Source organism: Salvelinus sp. IW2-2015, linkage group LG4p (genome assembly GCF_002910315.2).
Source record: "Salvelinus sp. IW2-2015 linkage group LG4p, ASM291031v2, whole genome shotgun sequence".
Taxonomy (NCBI): domain Eukaryota; kingdom Metazoa; phylum Chordata; class Actinopteri; order Salmoniformes; family Salmonidae; genus Salvelinus; species Salvelinus sp. IW2-2015.
In genome coordinates, this window is record NC_036841.1 from 24154675 (window position 1) to 24172769 (window position 18095).

General features: G+C 43.8%; 1 protein-coding gene across 1 annotated transcript; it reads left to right on the top strand.

Moving 5' to 3' along the window:
- The first annotated feature begins 9911 nt into the window (after nucleotides 1–9911).
- On the top strand, nucleotides 9912–11748 carry LOC111957825 (class A basic helix-loop-helix protein 9). Its single transcript, XM_023978849.2, has one exon. The coding sequence runs from the start codon at nucleotides 10137–10139 to the stop codon at nucleotides 11136–11138; it is 1002 nt and encodes a 333-aa protein (XP_023834617.1). The 5' UTR covers nucleotides 9912–10136; the 3' UTR covers nucleotides 11139–11748.
- Nucleotides 11749–18095: the final 6347 nt, after the last annotated feature.

Consider the following 18095-nt stretch of genomic DNA (forward strand, 5'->3'; position numbering starts at 1 on the left):
ACATTAAAGATTCTATACCTATATTACATTAAAGATTCTATGCCTATATTACACTAAAGATTCTATGTCTATATTACATTAAAGATTCTATACCTACAGTTGAAGTTGGAAGTTTACATACACTTAGGTCTGTCTCTTATACACATCTAGATGTGTATAAGAGACAGGGTGTCCCACTATCTAAGGCAAATAAATCCAGGAGTAGTTAACTTCTCTAGGATAGGGGGCAGCAGTTTCATGTTCGGATGAAAAGCGTGCCCAGAGTAAACTGCCTGCTACTCAGGCCCAGAAGCTAAGATATGCATATGATTAGTAGATTTGGATAGAAAACACTCTGACGTTTCTAAAACTGTTTGAATGATGTTTGTGAGTATAACAGAACTCATATGGCAGGCGAAAACCTGAGAAAAATCCAACCAGGAAGTGGGAAATCTGAGGTTTGTAGTTTTTCAACTCATTGCCTTTCTAATATACAGTGTAAATGGGGTCATGTTGCACTTCCTAAGGCTTCCAATAGATGTCAACAGTCTTTAGAACTTTGTTTCAGGCTTGTACTGTGAAGGGGGAGAGAATAAGAGCTGTTTGACTAAGGGGTACTAATACTTATTTCCCTCATTAAAATGCAAATCAATTTATAACATTTTTTACATGCTTTTTTCTGGATTTTTTTGTTGTTATTCTGTCTCTCACTGTTCAAATAAACCTACCATTAAAATTATAGACTGATCATTTCTTTGTCAGTGGGCAAACGTACAAAATCAGCAGGGGATCAAATACTTTTTTCCCTCACTGTAGCTACTGTAGGCCAGTTTGCCTTGAGCGTAGTGCTTCACTCATAACAATACCAGTGGGACACTAGTGATTTAACTCTCCTTGTGTATTGATGACAGACTCTCATGTCAGTGGAAGGTTTGTGTTATTAACAGCTCATATTTCACTCTGCTGGAATGCATGGCTGTCTCTTTGAAAGCCCTGGCACAGGAGGCCACCTCTAAAACAGTACACTGTAAAGGTAAGTCATTTGTTCAATGTTAAGGCTTTGGCCAGCCAGATATCACTTTTTTGTCTGTTGCATGTAATTAGAAGGTCCTGTCATCTTTGAAATGAAGCAATACTCTTATTTATCTAATATCTCTCAGATCTTTATCTTTGTTTGCATTCTTTTCTTGGCAGATGGGAATGTTTGCTGCATGTTCTCACCATGGAAACAGATTCAACAGAAAGACAACAATACAGCTCACAGTGATGACGACTTGGCTCTGTATGTACACAGACTGATGTGTCATCTAACCTGATGATAGTCAGACAGACAGTTTTAACGGGCACTCACTGACGACCGAATCCTAACTTCAGATCTTCGAGCGTTACAAATGTTCGCACAAATCTCCCATTGACATGAATGAATGACTGACGATGACAGGGGATTGATGCTGAAGTGCTGTAGATACTGCATTTACAGTAGTAGGTTCTAAACTCAGTCCTTTGGGACCATCAATCATTTCATGTATAGTATTGCATAGAATAACTTTATTTTTTATGGAGCACAGAGACCTTTATTGGTGTGTGTGTGCATCTGTGTGTGTGTGTGACTCAGCCCTGTGCCATCGACTTACTCTCTCTTCCCACAGGTAGAGTCCTGCATGCAGACAGACAGCCCCTGGTGGGTGAGTCAGTCTGGTTGAGGAGGCGGAACAGGGAGGGAGGGGAGGTTAGAAGAGGGGATCCACCTCCACCAGCTACCTCCACAGGGTAAAGATCCTGTCCAAATATGACATCACTGACCTCCTAAAGGCCAAGCAGCTCTGCCAGTGTATGAAGGCAGAGGGTTGGAGCTGGATGGGGGAGAGCGTGTACCAACAGGGTCCTCCACCTCTACAGGTTGACAGCTGCAGGGACAAAGGGCCAGGGGGCCCCAGACTACCTGGCTGCTATGCTGACTTTATTTCCATCACACCCAGTTGGACTCCCCCTATTTAACAACATCTTAAGTGAAGCCCATGGAATAACAAAGAGTAAAAATAACATCTCACTTTCCYGATACATTATGTCCATATTCTCAATGACAAGAGTATAAATATGTTATAAGCGTTGCTGTCGCACTCCGTTTTAAAGGGCACAATTATGTTTTCATTGATTTGACACTTTAATTAAAACAATAGTAGCAGTACTAAATGTCTTCATTGAAAACTGTTTTTATATCATTGCTAGATTACAAATATTAGTCTAAACCTTCTCATAGGAGTGTGAAGATTCAACAACCTCCCTTGCAACTCCCCAGTCAGAAAACTGGACCCCAAGTCACTCTGCTTACTTATTATCTCAAATTACCCAAGAAGAAATAGTGTATGTATCTGTAATTTACAAATCTCAGAGCAGAAAGAAATCTTGAGCAGGTTGCTCATGCCGGCCTGCCTTTCAAAATGGTTATGTGGATGGGTGTGAAGTAAAGTTCTTGATTTATTCATGGCGACAGATAATTGCTGGTGTCTTGTCATCTGTCAGAAACACTGGGCCAAGGGATGTTCCAAACTACAGTCAAAGCTTTTTGTGTTCGGACCATAAATCTGTCAAGCTCTGCTGTAAATCTCAGGCCTCTGAGGAAGCCTGTTTGTGCACTATACAGATGTAGGATCTTAAATTGATCACCCTGTTGGAGGATAACGTTTCTGCAAAGCAGGACATTTAAAACATGTAGTGTATTTGAGGTTTAAAAAGGCTTCTGAAAATTGTAATTTCCACTTTGACATTTCCGACTTGATTTCTCCTTACGAAAAATGTATCAACCCCGAAWWWWWTMTCCATTAATTATAATCCACATAAAAAATAAAATGTCCTATTGACGCAGGWTTATTTTCCTGCTGTAGCAAACTGGCTCAAATTAAGATCCTACACCTGTAGGACAATAGGCTATGACTCAGCACACTGTGCTGTGCTAGCCCCAAATCCTTTCCGCTACAAATTAATCAAAGACAGTGCTGGACTACCTGGTGCTGTAATTACAGATGAAGGGTGTGACGTGCTGACGGAGGAATTAGATGCTTCCAATTTCTGACGGAGCAAATGAACACCCCACAGGTGGAGGAGGGAATGGAGACGTTGGTGCAGAGCATTAAACACTGGCTCTGTCTGCTAGTTTGCTTAGAATTTAAGATGGCTTGGGGCAGCAGCTCCGGTAACTATGCTGACAATGCTCATTCTAACCCCTTGTGAAAAATAAAACACTTGATTGACCATCATTTGATTAGAGTCCACTTGAATTGGCAATCTCAATTGGTTTAGAGGGCATATATAATGCCATGATTTTAGGTGGAACAATCAAGGTGAAGTGTCTTGCATACCTCTTTTTAACGGTCAAAAGGCAAGCTTTGGTCAAAGCCAAGGGCACTATGGCTACACAAGCTTCACGTTTATTTTTATTTTTTATAAACAGTTGTTGTTGTACACTAAGAAGAGACAAGAGATGTAGAATGTAGAATTAGTATAATTAGACAAGCTTCAAATGGCACCACAACTTCACAAGGTTAGGCTACTGCAAGAGTTCCCACTGTGTTCTCTCAGACTCCAGAGAGCCAGTCCTGCCAAAACACTGAGCTTCAGTTCCCAGGATCAGTCCTCAGCTAGTATTGCATTATCTCCGACTTGTTCATCAGACACTCTACCTGTACAGGTCGTACATCCTCCCTTTTATTTCCTCTCATCCAACGGACTCTCAGTCAGTCCAGGATGTGGCTAACCAAGTAGATGCTTCAGATTCTCCTGGGATCATTCTGCTAAAAGGACATCAAACTAGTGATGGCTGATGACATTAAAAGTTAGGGAGAAATTATGGATGAAAATTATGTTGATAAAAAATGCAAATATGGCATATATGCAGCAGATATATAGTTTAATTTACAAGGATGATTTTTGAACGTTTCAAATGTTTTTATCCCTCCCCTCAGATCTTAGAGGACCATCTTGAGAGGAGCCGTGTCTGCAATCAAACCAAGGGAAAGACATGTGAGAGGGTATAGTCTAACATTGAAGTCATGGTGACTCAGAAGGTCATATTGTCATGYGGATGAATTGATAAGATATGAAGACATGGGCAAAACAGTTACTCTTCACAGTTCTTTAGGGAAAGCTCTGACTGGAATTGTCTGGTTGTGACCCACCCACCTTTTCCAAAACCCAACCTATGATTAGCATGGAAAGGTTATGGCTTTTACAACTAATTTCAAATTATAGAGAGAACACCATGTCAGAGTGTGCAGACCTGTGTTTAAGAAACCTAGAAATTACGTCCTAATTGCAGAACAAGAAAAGGGCAATGTTGTAATTCTCTCCTAAACAACTTTTTTCCACCAACAATAACTCTCTGCCTTTTACTTTAGSGTTGCAATGGGGAAAACACATCGCTTTCACCATGTCAGTGCAGGAAACAAACGTAAAAACACCTTTGCATGACACAAACCTGGACATGGACATTTCTCGTTCAAATTGATTATTTGACCAACAAGGCATTCTACATTGTAGGCCTCTACAAAATCGCTCCAAATTAGCACCCCCAAACTGAAAAGTCAAGCTACGCCTATGACAGCAGCTTAAAGGTTAAACGTTGGAAATGCTATCGCTAAATGAGTGCATCAGCTGCTGAGTGGAGGACGGCTCATAATAATGTCTGGATTGGATAAAATTCAATTTGATACCATTCCYCTCCAGCCATTACTACGAGGCCGTCCTCCACAATTAAGGTACCACCAACCTCCTGTAGTGTGCATAGCCATTTACACCACGTAAGCCAAAGCAGCTAACTGTTGGGAAGGCTCAAAACAAGCACCTTGTACCTCGTAGGCCTAAATMACTTTTTAAGCAGCGTGCTATAAACCCAGGCAGGAAGGAAACAATGTCTTCAATGACCTCTCAATGAGTGTGTGATAAGAGTGATGACCCCCCAGCAGCATTTGGGCTGATATGATCAGCAGAGTCCAGTCTGACAGGTGAAGCTACAGAGCCTTAGAGAACAAGTGACGTTGTAAATCTACATTTAAAAAAAATGTTTTTGAAAGCATGCACTCAAGCAGTGTCAGTGCCTTGGAAGTTAAAGAAAWAGAAGGTCAATGTTCTTTTAGGGGAGATATATATCATTCGCTAGTGCGTTTGAACCTAAAAAACAAACATTGTAATGGGTATGTTTCATGTTATAGGTATGTGTATTGCTTGAGGTTTGTCTTGTGATCTGTTTCTCATGCGGTATCATCATAAGATGTAAAGAAATTCAGGTTACTCCTTCCTCCAGGAATGGAGACTGATATGGCCATGTGTTGCTTCTACATGTATGGGTCAATTATGTGCCTATGCTGTACATGCCGCAGTAAATTAGAGGTATGACACATATACAGTACATACAGTAACAGACATACAACACAGTTAGTAGCAGTATGGATATTCAGCTAGCGGGATATATGCTGCACCGGCAAGATAGAACAGCACACTCCGGTAAGATGGATTTTGCTRGCCTGATATAGAGTATGTTGTGATAAATTGCAGGCCAGACTACTTGCCTAGAGAGTTTTCAGCTATACTTTTTGTGGCTGTTTATTTACCACCACAGACAGATGCTGGCACTAAGACCACACTCAGTCAGCTGTATAAGGAAACCACTCACCCAGATGCGGCGCTCCTAGTGGCCGGAGACTTTAATGCAGGGAAACTTAAATCAGTTCTACCAAATCTCTATCAACATGTTAAATGTGCAACCAGAGGGAAAAAAATTCTAGATCACCTGTACTCCACACACAGAGACGCGTACAAAGCTCTCCCTCGCCCTCCCTCGCCCTCCATTTGGTAAATCCGACCACAACTCTATCCTCCTGATTCCTGCTTACAAGCAAAAATGAAAGCAGGAGGCACCAGTGACTCAGTCTATAAAAAAGTGGTCAGATGAAGCAGATGCTAAACTACGGGACTGTTTTGCTATCAAAGACTGGAACATGTTCCGGGATTCTTCCGATGGCATTGAGGAGTACACCACATCAGTCACTGGCTTTATCAATAAGTGCATCGGGGACGTCGTCCCCACAGTGACTGTACGTACATACTCCAACCAGAAGCCATGGATTACAGGCAACATTCGCACTGAGCTAAAGAGTAGAGCTGCCGCTTTCAAGGTMTGGGACTCGAACCCGGAAGCTTACAAGAAATCCTGCTATGCCCTGCGACGACCATGAAACAGGCAAAGCGTCAATACAGGGCTAAGATTGAATCATACTACACCGGCTCCGACAATCGTCTTATGTGGCAGGGCTTGCAAACTATTACAGACTACAAAGGGAAGCACAGCTGCCCAGTGACACGAGCCTACCAGACGAGCTATATCACTTATATGCTCGCTTTGAGGCAAGCAACACTGAGGCATGCATGAGAGCATCAGCTGTTCCGGACGACTGTGTGATCACGCTCTCCGTAGCCGTCGTGAGTAAGACCTTTAAACAYGTCAACATACACAAGGCTGCGGGGCCAGACGGATTACCAAGACCTGTGCTCCGGTCATGTGCTGACCWACTGGCAGGTGTCTTCACTGACATTTTCAACATGTCCCTGATTGAGTCTGTAATACCAACATGTTTCAAGCAGACCACCATAGTCCCTGTGCCCAAGAACACAAAGGCAACGTGCCTAAATGACTACAGACCGTAGCACTCACGTTTGTAGCCATGAAGTGCTTTGAAAGGTTGGTAATGGCTCACATCAGCACCATTATCCCAGAAACCCTAAACCCTGTTTGCATACCGCCCAAACAGATCCACAGATGATGCAATCTCTATTGCACTCCACACTGCCCTTTCCCACCTGGACAAAAGGAACACTTATGTGAGAATGCTATTCATTGACTACAGCTCAGCGTTCAACACCATAGTACCTTCAAAGCTCATCACTAAGCTAAGGATCCTGGGACTAAACACTCTGCAACTGGATCCTGGACTTCCTGACGGGCCACCCCCAGGTGGTGAGGGTAGGTAGCAACACATCTGRCACGCTGATCCTCAACCCTGGAGCTCCACAGGGGTGCGTGCTCAGTCCCCTCCCGTACTCCCTGTTCACCCACGACTGCGTGGCCAGGCACGACTCCAACACCATCATTAAGTTTGCAGACGACACAACAGTMGTAGGCCTGATCACAGACAACGAAGAGACAGCCTATAGGTAGAAGGTCAAAGACCTGGCCGGGCCGGGTGGTGCCAGAATAACAACCTATCCCTCAACATAACCAAGACTAAGGAGATGATTATGGACAACAGGAAAAGGAGGACTGAGCATGCCCCCATTCTCATCAACGGGGCTGTAGTGGAGCAGGTTGAGAGCTTCAAGTTCCTTGGTGTCCACATCAACAACAAACTGGAATGGTCTAAACACACCAAGACAGTCGTGAAGAGGGCACGACAAAGCCTATTCCCCCTCAGGAAACTAAAACAATTTGGCATGGGTCCTGAGGTCCTCAAAAGGTTCTACAGCTGCAACATCGAGAGCATCCTGACCGGTTGCATCACTGCCTGGTATGGCAATTGCTCGGCCTCTGACCTCAAGGCACTACAGAGGGTAGTGCGTACGGCCCAGTACATCACTGGGGCTAAGCTGCCAGCCATCCAGGACRTCTACACCAGGCGCTGTCAGAGGAAGGCTCTAAAAATTGTCAAAGACCCCAGCCACCCCAGTCATAGACTGTTCTCTCTACTACCACATGGCAAGCGGTACCGGAGTGCCAAGTCTAGGACAAAAAGGCTTCTCAACAGTTTTTACCCCCAAGCCATAAGACTCCTGAACAGGTAATCAAATGGCTACCCGSACTATTTGGATTGTGGGCCCCCCCCAACCCCTCTTTTTCCGCTGCTGCTACTCTCTGTTTATCATATATGCATAGTCACTTTAACTATACATTCATGTACATACTACCTCTATTGGGCCGAACAACCAGTGCTCCCGCACATTGGCTAACCGGGCTATCTGCAATGTGTCCCGCCACCCGCCAACCCCTCTTTTATGCTACCGCTACTCTCTGTTCATCCTATATGCATAGTCACTTTAACCATATCTACATGTACATACTACCGCAGTCAGCCMGACTAACCTGTGTCTGTATGTAGCCTCGCTACTTTTATAGCCTCGCTACTGTATATAGCATGTCTTTTTACTGTTGTTTTATTTCTTTACTTACCTATTGTTCACCTAACACCTTTTATACACTATTGGTTAGAGCCTGTAAGTAAGCATTTCACTGTAAGGTCTACCTACACCTGTTGTATTCGGCGCACGTGACAAATAAACTTTTATTTGATTTGAGTAGCACAGTATTTCAACAAGGAGAGTCAGTAGCCAAGTCAGTGCTCTCTAGACCCTAGGAGCTACAGTGGGATGGCACTGACACACATCGCAGGGCACGAGACCCCACGTGTCAAATCCACTGCTTACGAACGTCATCTGCAGGGATATTGATTTATTTGTTGATTATGTTCTTCTACTTGTATGGGATATGTAGAGCAAAACATTGTACAAAATAAGCTATCAGCACAAGAGTGTCAGAGAATGTCGTAAAGAGATAAGTGGCACCTTGGTGAGAGGAAGAAGATTGCTGCTGCCACTAAATCAAACCGTGAAAGTTTCCTATTACAGTATCATAATCCATTAATTTAGACAAATGGTTCCTCTGCTCACATCAAAACTGTCTTTCACCTCTAACAGAGGAAGGGTTGGGYACGGGGATGTGGAGGAGGTGGGTAGACCGTGGAGGAAGAAGGGGGAAACAGGGTAGCAAATAGAGGCCAAGCAGCACTTGAGCCAACAGTGATTACAGGTGATAATTGTAAAATATTTTGTGTTCTTTTCCCCCAGCTTTGAAGTCTTGGCCCTTGTCTGTTCAAGTCCTGGTGGCCACTCAAGCTTGATTTATGACAGTTTCACGCTAGACATCCAAATTACACTGTACCTTAGTCTAGCCATGGCAAGGTAAGAATCACTCAATAGAACGTGGCTAATTGTTGCCGTAGAGATATCTGATGTTCATGTCAGACATGATGATAAGTGTTTTTGCTCAGTTTTCTCAGCTATAAGGTGTAAAGAGGAGTTTATTGATGTAGCTTACCTGATGAAGTCACTAAATGTCAGGCGTGAAACCACAATTAGTCATTATTTTCACAGAACACCCACYATATTATACTTTACAATAAAATAGTGTGGGTGCGAAAGAAGTGAACTTTGATTAAGTGATTCTTTGTWAGGTTGATTTCTAACTGCCATTTGATGATAGTGTTATAACATCCTGATAGCATTTTATAATATGTATTTCCAGGGCAAGTTTATGTTAATCTCTTTCAACTACTGTGTGTGCGAGACCTAGTGAATCACAACGGCTGCTACTGCAATGCTTTCTCAGTCCTAAAAAAAACTATTCCTAAGACGTGAAAAGTGACTCTTTGTTTTTAAGATAGCATTTCTATCTGTCAGGACATTCATACTCAAAAARTTGCCTACAGAAATTTCACAATGTCTTCTACGCACTATTATTTTTGGTGTACTCATTATTTTTTAGATAACATTTCTACTGAAATATTCCAGGCATTTCACAAATGTCTTCCCTCCAACAACATACCATGTTTTTTTCACAATGTTGTAATGCTGCTGGATATCATCACATGTTCATGTTCCATTGTGACACTGATAATGCTAATAATGCACCTCAGAAGCGGAGGAGATCCTGCATGACTGGGGAGGCTGGGGAGAGGAGAGGAGGGGGTGTGAGTGTCTGAGCAGTTGACTGATCCTTCTCCTGTTTGCCCCCAGGGCCCTCGTAAACACATAATACAACTTTGCTTTTAGGCAAGCCTTCCTACAATGTGGCACATACAAAAAGACAAGTCTTTAAAAGCACCTCTCACCTGTCAGAGCCATCCAGAGGTATGAACTGACTCACTGGAAGGAGCTAAGAGACAGTAGAAGGAGAGTGATATGGCTGAACACTAGCACTGTCTGCCGTTGCATTGGAGTCACGTAGGATAGAACCGGAGCTTGGAACTACCAGCCCAGAGGAGTTTCACCAGTTTTACCTCAGCTTGGAAGGTAAACATCTACAGTGTCTGCAGAAAGAGGCACCAGTGACAGACATGAGCCTGTCTTCTCAGAGTACAGTACCGAGGAGGAGTGTGGGCACCAGGCCAGCCATGAGCAGCCACGCTATTCTCACCAAGTCAGAGTTCTCTGAGGAGGAGCAAGAGGGGATTCTGCTGGGTTTGGATGAGGAGAAGGACAGTGGCAGCGAGGACAGCGAGGCTGGCTCAAAGAACTCTTCAGAGAGCAAGGGCGGCARGGCCGGCAGCTGCCCTGATGTGAAGAGACGCAGTCGTCCTGTCCGCTCCAAATCCCGCCGTGTGGCCGCCAATGTTCGCGAGCGAAAACGTATCCTGGACTACAACCAGTCTTTCAATGCACTGCGCATGGTGCTCAAACATGACCTCAACGGCAAGCGACTGTCCAAGATCGCCACTCTGAGACGTGCCATCAACCACATCTCTTCGCTGACCGTCTTCCTGCGCTCCCACCCCAGCCCCAGTGCCCTGCCAGGAGGACATCCAACCTGCACCCACGCAGAGTGCCTCAGAGGGCAGCCCTCGGCTGGAATTGAGGAGGCCATGCTGGTCCTGGGGAAGGACAGGGAGAGAGAGAGGGGCTTCCAGATCCCGGTGGAGACCTACTGTCTGCAGCATAAGCCGTTGCACTGGAGTCAACACCACCAGCCGTCCCTGCAGGATCACGGTGCCCACAAGGCTCCCATCATTCTGCCTCCAGAGCTCCAGCCCTACACAGACACCCCAGGAGGAGGACACCCCAGCCCTTCGTGCCTGCCATCCCCATCCTATGCTCACTTCTCCCCCACTGAGACCCAGTTCTACACACCCTCGCACCCTCACGAGGAGTTGAGCAGCCCCCCGTACTACATCAGCAGCGAGTGGAGTGGGGGGTCAGGGTACCCGTTTGGAGTGAGGGCCAATTGTCGCCCGAACCACACTGACAGCTTCTCAGACTCCTCTCCTGCTGTGTCCTTCACGTGGCAGCTGGGTTACCTGCAAGGCTCAGCTGGCTACCAACAGTTCCTTACCATGTACTGACTGAATGAACTCAAGACATGAGCTCTAGTGGAGGGCACCAACGTTAAAGTCTACAATGATGTCAAACAGAGGGAAGCTGACATGTGTATATGTCTATGTATGTACAGTATGCATGGGATTGCAATGATGGCTTTGGCTATTTGGCTTTGCAAGGGGATTTCTTAGTAATGTCTTACACTTGTTTAAACAGATTGACAAAAGTGTTGATGAAATTAAATGTTACAGCCGAATACAGTGTATGTTTTACCTCCAATAGTCCCTAAAAGCGAAAGAAATGTGTTTTAACATTTCATCATGTGTTTGTAATGCAGAATATAATGTGCTAAATATAGCTACTGAATGAGCTGTATGAGTTGTTCGTCTTAAAACAGAGCATGAGGGACTAAACACAATATACATCTATATTTTTGTTTACCTGAGCTATGTATGTTTTCATGAGAAAGATGACTGTTTTCTCAATGAGAGAATCCTAGTGCTTCCTTCCGCTGCAGCAAAAAAAACAGAAAAGCAACTTGTAGTAATTATTATAGTGTCAGAATTGTACCTATGCAATTTGTATTTTTGRAAGAATTGAAAAATAATGATGTAATAATAAAGAGAATGAAACATGTTCTGAACATTATGCATCGCCCATACTGAAAAAACTAAATGAATACAGGCTTTGTTATTAATGTCTGGAATATTTCTAACATAAGATGATTGTTTATACAGTTGGGCTTTATTGAGAATGATTTGCATGGTTTCTTACCCCTGCGTCTCTCCTTTACAACCCCCCCCCCCCCCCCCCCGACTCTTCTCCTAGACACTGAACGTTCCACTCTGTCTCTCATCCTGTAATTAGTATTGCCAACCACATTGCCTTTAGGTTAATGAAATAATTATGCATGTAGACATCCTTGCAATGTAATTGACCTTGAATTAAGCTGTTTTGAGAAAATCAAATGACCCCGTTTCTGATTCTCACCAGAATATGAAAACAATATGTGTGGAGGGGGGTTAGAGGGAGGTGTTTATGGTACAGCTAGACAGGTCCTTTACATCCCTGATTCAYGAAGGRCTGTGCCATAAAGTCACTGACCTCTAAGTGCTTGTGAGTAGATGAGCAATTGGCAGCATGCCTTTTCTTGTCACAAAGCAAGAAAACTCACTAGTGAATGAATGCCTGAGGTGTACAAACAGAGGAAACGGCCATAGGAGAGATGTGATCAAGGGCAGGTATACAGTAGGTTGTAGTCAGGATCATAGCAAACTGATTCCAGTAAAAGCAAGACAGATCAGGAAGCTGATAAAGGAGGAGGAACAGAGGTTAAGGGCTTTAGTCTACTAGAGTCAAGGACCGTTCTCCCTTACTACTGTAGTTCCCCCCGTTTCCTATGGATGTGAAACACAGTATTTTCCAGACAGAGAGACAGACAGACTTAAACTGTGAACTTGTATGCCCTTTTACATATGAGCTGTAATTAAATATGTCTCCATAACATGACTTGACAAGCATATTAGATACTTACATCATCTCTAGTTAAAAACCTTATCAACCATTTTGTTTTTACTGTTAGTGTCCTCCAGAGGGCAGTCACATCATTTATACCTTCTACTTGGAAGACACATGTCCAGTATGTATAAGTCTGAATCCTGAAAATGTTGTGTAGTGTTAGATACAGATATGGAGGGTGAGGTCTCACTTAATATTACAGTGGTGATTATGAGTAATCTGGTCAGTTGGTTTACTTTTACAGTTCTGCATTGCTGTTGCCCTATCCTCAGCCAACCACCCAGGCTTCACTCATATCAACACCACAAGATTTGGAAGGGTGGCTCACAAGACTACTGTTGCCCCAGAAACCCCCATACCTGTAAGGCTTTATACAACGGGTGGGTCTAATCCTAAATGCTGATTGGGTAAAACTTTGTCTCGGGCCTAACACCTGTGCCATTATATCCTCCAAACACCGGCTTCTCTGCCATTAGAATTTAAAGAAACACTCATACCTACTGATATTTTGCAACAAAAAACCACCAGAGTCGAGTTCAACAAGGCTTCTGTTTGCAACAAATGTAATAAACACGATGGGAGACAGCTGGTTTCAAGCACAGGGCGCAGCAGGTGTTTATTGTAAAGGACCACAATAGGAGGCATGTACCTGGGTCCAGGAGCAGGCAGAAGGTCATACACAGGGGTTCCAAAAAGGCAACAGTACAGGCAGGGAAAAAYCTAGGAACGTCATCCGGGAGATCAGGCAATATGTTGATAACAGGAAATCCGATAGGCTAAAGTACAGGCAAGGAATAGGCAAACACTATCATACAAAGGAGGTGTAAATTACAGTGCAAAACAGAGCTCCAAATAGAAGTGTGTCACAAAACAAACAATACCTCACAATGATGGTGTGCAAAGAACTGAACTAAATAGCGTGTGATAATGACATACAGGTGTGTGAACAGGTGATCAGAATTCAGGTGATTGGGATCTGGAGAGTGAGCTGCGTTCAGGGGATCTACGTGTTTGAGAGTGTGAGTTGGAAGCAGACGTTACAGCAAACATGTTGCCAGAGTAACAATTTCAGTTGAATGATTTGAATGAACATTCCAAAATGTTACAGTGAAACATCTAACAGCTACTTTTTGTAAGGATTACTGTGGCTTTTTAGCGACAATATTCAGACTGAAAACGACTTAGCTATTCCTACTAAAAATAGTAGAACTTCTAAAGTACATGGTCACTTGATTATTTTTAGCTGCAGTTTAAAGCCGAAACAGACACTTACTTTCGCCGCACACTATCTTCTCAGACTGTTAGCGAACGGTTGCGGCTAACACAAAACAAATGGAATATGTTAGCTAACTTTAGCGAACTATTTCCATTGTTGAACGCACCTCAGGTTAGAAGCCAGACACAACAGTGCCACAGGGAAAATACCTGGCCAAGTGTTTAATGGGGATTAAGATGGTAGACACCTGTGAATCAGTCATGTGCCTCCTTGTACCTTGTGACAGCATGCATGCTTAAGCAATGAGGAGTTCACYACTATGGACAATCTTGGGAAAAGCTAACTACAAAATCCTCTGACCAGAACATATCAGACAGATGGGTGGGTCTAGTAAAAACAAAGACTGGAACAAAGACAACACGCCCTCAGGCTGTTCCTGTCAGTTTTAAAAGAATACATTTGTCACCACAGGATTAGGTACTTGAGCAGACAAATGAGTGACACTGGCTTTTCCCAAACAATGATGATACTCAGACAAGGACAGATAGTGCTATTGTTGATTATCACTCCTGAGGAAAACAAAGGCAAACAAAGGGGGTGGAAATATTTCATTTAAGATTTCAAACTGAAATATTTAAAAATGAAACTAACTACATTTGAAATACTCCACATTTGGGCAAATGTGAATGTTACTTGATGTGAATTCCAGGCTGAGAAACCCAATTTTTTTGTTTTTACCCCTTTTTCTCCCTAATTTCGTGGTATTCAATTGGGAGTTACAGTCTTGTCCCATCGCTGCAACTCCCGTACGGACTCGGGAGAGGCGAAGGTCGAGAGCCATACATCCTCCGAAACACAACCCAACCAAGCCGCACTGCTTCTTGACTTCTTGACAGTAGYCTGGTGGTGTCGGACTGTATCTGTCCTTCCTGCAGCATACTCAAAGTCACTGCCATCATTTGCCTCTCTGCAGTAACAGATCAGCAGTTGTGCTGGCTGGCTTCTTGTCACTGTCACCCCCAGCCTTGATTAATGCTGTGGAGTGTGGCAGTTACACAGCGGCAAGTGCAGAAAAATGCCCGTTCCAGACAATTGTCTCATTCTCTCTTCAACCATTGCCCACTCTCCCTGACTCGCTAGTCCAGTCATTACAGGTGGGAGACAGGAGGTGATTTTTCACTGTGCACTGCAGCTCCTCCCTGCCTGCCTGACGGCCACCCACTCCTTCTCTCCCGTTCTGAATCCTTCACCTGTGATAAAATGACAGCACAAAGTTGTGGCCGCCCATTGAACTCATTAGCCCTTAGCCAGAACCATAATTCCATGCCATGCCCCCTCTCACAGCCTCACCTCACACAGCATTAGTAGTGCTGTCAGCTCATACTGAACCTAATATAAATATACACAGTGGCGATCTCAGCATGTAAATCTTGGTGGGGCAATCCCCCKAAAAATGTTTCAGATGCATGCCAGRAAAGTCACTACACAACACAAAACATTAATTGCACTATAACGGTGACAAGCGGTGCTCACAAACTGTTAGGGCCTACATAAAGCTGTCCCAACAGCAGAGTCCCAATATCAGTCCCAACACCTTGCCACTGCTACACCTGGCTATCAGTGGAGCCTTGTCTGGCAGCGAAACAGTTCATTCAGCCTCYTTTACTGCCTTTAAAAAAACATGGCTGATATGGCTGACTTGCTTTAACAAATGTGGTTTRTACTGACAATTGAGATGTACAAAMTATGGCATAAGGGGARGTCGAGCGGATAAGYGGCACTSCGTAATTTCGATTAAGACATTAATGAGCGAGCTAGGACAGACGTAYTCAATATAACTATTTGTTCAGCACTTTTGAAATGTACAGCGCCAGAATTCAGAACATGGGCCGTTCTTACAGTATGCTCCCTGTACACCAAGTCAGAACGATAGGATAGGATAGGTACGGTAATTTGGTAAAAAGTCAATTTGACATTTGCTCAGTAAGGACACTCACTGTGAAATAGATAGATCTCCTAACACATCTCTCTCTCTCTCTCTCTCTCTCTCTCTCTCTCTCTCTGTCATGTCTCCCTGCTTGAGTGCTCCAGTGAAGTGAGCGTGTCAGCTGTCAGAGAGTGTTGAGCTCTGAGCCAGTCAGCCAGGTCTGAGTCCTGTCCTGCTGCTCTGAGGCCATGTCAGTGGAGGAGGTGACAGCTCAGGCTTCTCCCTAACCAAGCACAACCCTCACATCCTGACAGCTCTCCTTCCTCTCTCTATGAGTCAGCCGGTCTAAGAAAGGGCTCTTTCTGAATATAACTATAAGTCTCTAAAAGACGTCCTACTCAGCCTACTCTCCATATTTATCATCTATAATCAAAGCAATTTGGGGGTTGAAAGATGGATGAGTATTTGAACTAAGCTCTGAGGGATTTCAGGGAGCTGAATGATGTCCTCATTATCTTAGCATTTCTTCATCAAGATACTGTAAATGTGACAGAATCAGATTCGTTATAGTTTTTTATCCAGAGGCTTAAATCCATTATGTCACAGTAGAAATAGAAATAAGCCAGCAGCACCAGTGTCCAAACTAATAACTTCATTAATGCTGGAACAACAACATCTATGTATCAGACTAAGCTAGCTACACTAAAAGCAGCATACATCTCCCCCCCCCACTACTGAGAGGCACCCGTAATAGCAATTTATAGCCCTGTCATTTAATCTCATTACAACTAATTTGTTTACCAGCAAAACATGTAAAACTAAGTAACAAGGCACCATAAAACAAATTGCATCTTTGGTCCGCATGCCAGAGTTTACAAATGATAGTCATCAAGCAACAAAAAAAACATCAATTGCAACGCATCCATCCCTTTTATATTTGAGACAAAACAGTACATTAAGAGTGCAGGCCAGGCAGGCAGTCCTGAAACAGAGTCTGAGAAGGAGAAGAGTCTAAATGGCAAAAGTAGAGCATGGACTGAGGCTGCATTTTTCAAGAATCCAATCCCTCAGCTCCATCCAAGTGACTGCTCTGTGGTCAAGTGAGTATGGAAAGCAGACTTTAAAGTTCAGTTCCCCCTTCGCCCTCGGCACCAACAGACAGACAGACAGATCGCTCTCGGTTCATTGTATGATGAAAGGCCAACTCAAGCGGGGCTGTTTCAGTCCATCCCTGCAGGAAATGAAAGAGGGCAAAAATCCCTCCCTCCCTCTCGTTCCTGACACGTGAATGTACTCTGACTGCAAGAAAACAAAGAAAGGGGAAAGGGCAGGGAGAAATAGCTGATGGATGCTAACAAACATGGAGGAGGGAGGAGGATGGGGGGGGGGGAGCAGACCAACTCCTGACATTTCACAGAGTAAAGGAGGTCAATGTTGAACTGAGTCAGCCCTGGATTCATTCGTTACTAATATGCATTGCTGCATTCAGTTTAGTCCCTGAGGATAAGCTGATTTGTACACCCGGACCGGATGACAAACACATTATCTTGGACATTACTGCKCCGCAAGCTGATGAACATATCAGTCACTGGCAGACAGTCTGTGTACAGACTAGAGTCAGACGCATTGTCCTCCACTTGCTTATAGAGGGTAATATAAAGGCAAGGAAAGGACACAGGGATTTCATGCTATAAGGCTTTGTATCTTATGTCCGTGTTATATATGCAGCCTTCATGCATGGATGGTAACCTGTAATGTATAGGAGGTGTAGCCTACTTTACAGGGGACTCCTAACATTAGTKATCTATATCCTCTGGGCCCAGTTTTTTTTTCAAATTTATCTATCTGGATTTCACCTATCGGATAGGATTAAATGCATAGAAATAGAATGAATAGAACGGACAAATCATTTACTTGAATGGGGAACCCTGTTCTATTCATTCTATTTCTATGCATTTAATCCTATCCGACAGGCGAAATCCAGATAACTTTTGAAAAATTGGGAACAGATCTCTGCCACTTGATTTAATTAGAACTTTAGAGTTCTGGAGAGCTCATCCCTGCCTGGGGTACGTCAGGATCGATGCTAGTTCTCTGTCCCTGAGACGGTTACAGGGTTTGTCATCTGCATCAAGGGCAAAGCGGTGGCAACCATTAGCATCTGTTTAATTGGTATTAAGTAGGTTGTATACCTCTGTCAAGTCTGTAGTCGGCGRCAGGCAGCGTCAGCTGTAATTACATTACTTGTAGTTTGCATGGTGTTGTGCACATTGGCACTCTGGGTAATAAATGAGCTTTCGTGTTGATAGGAGACTGACTGTA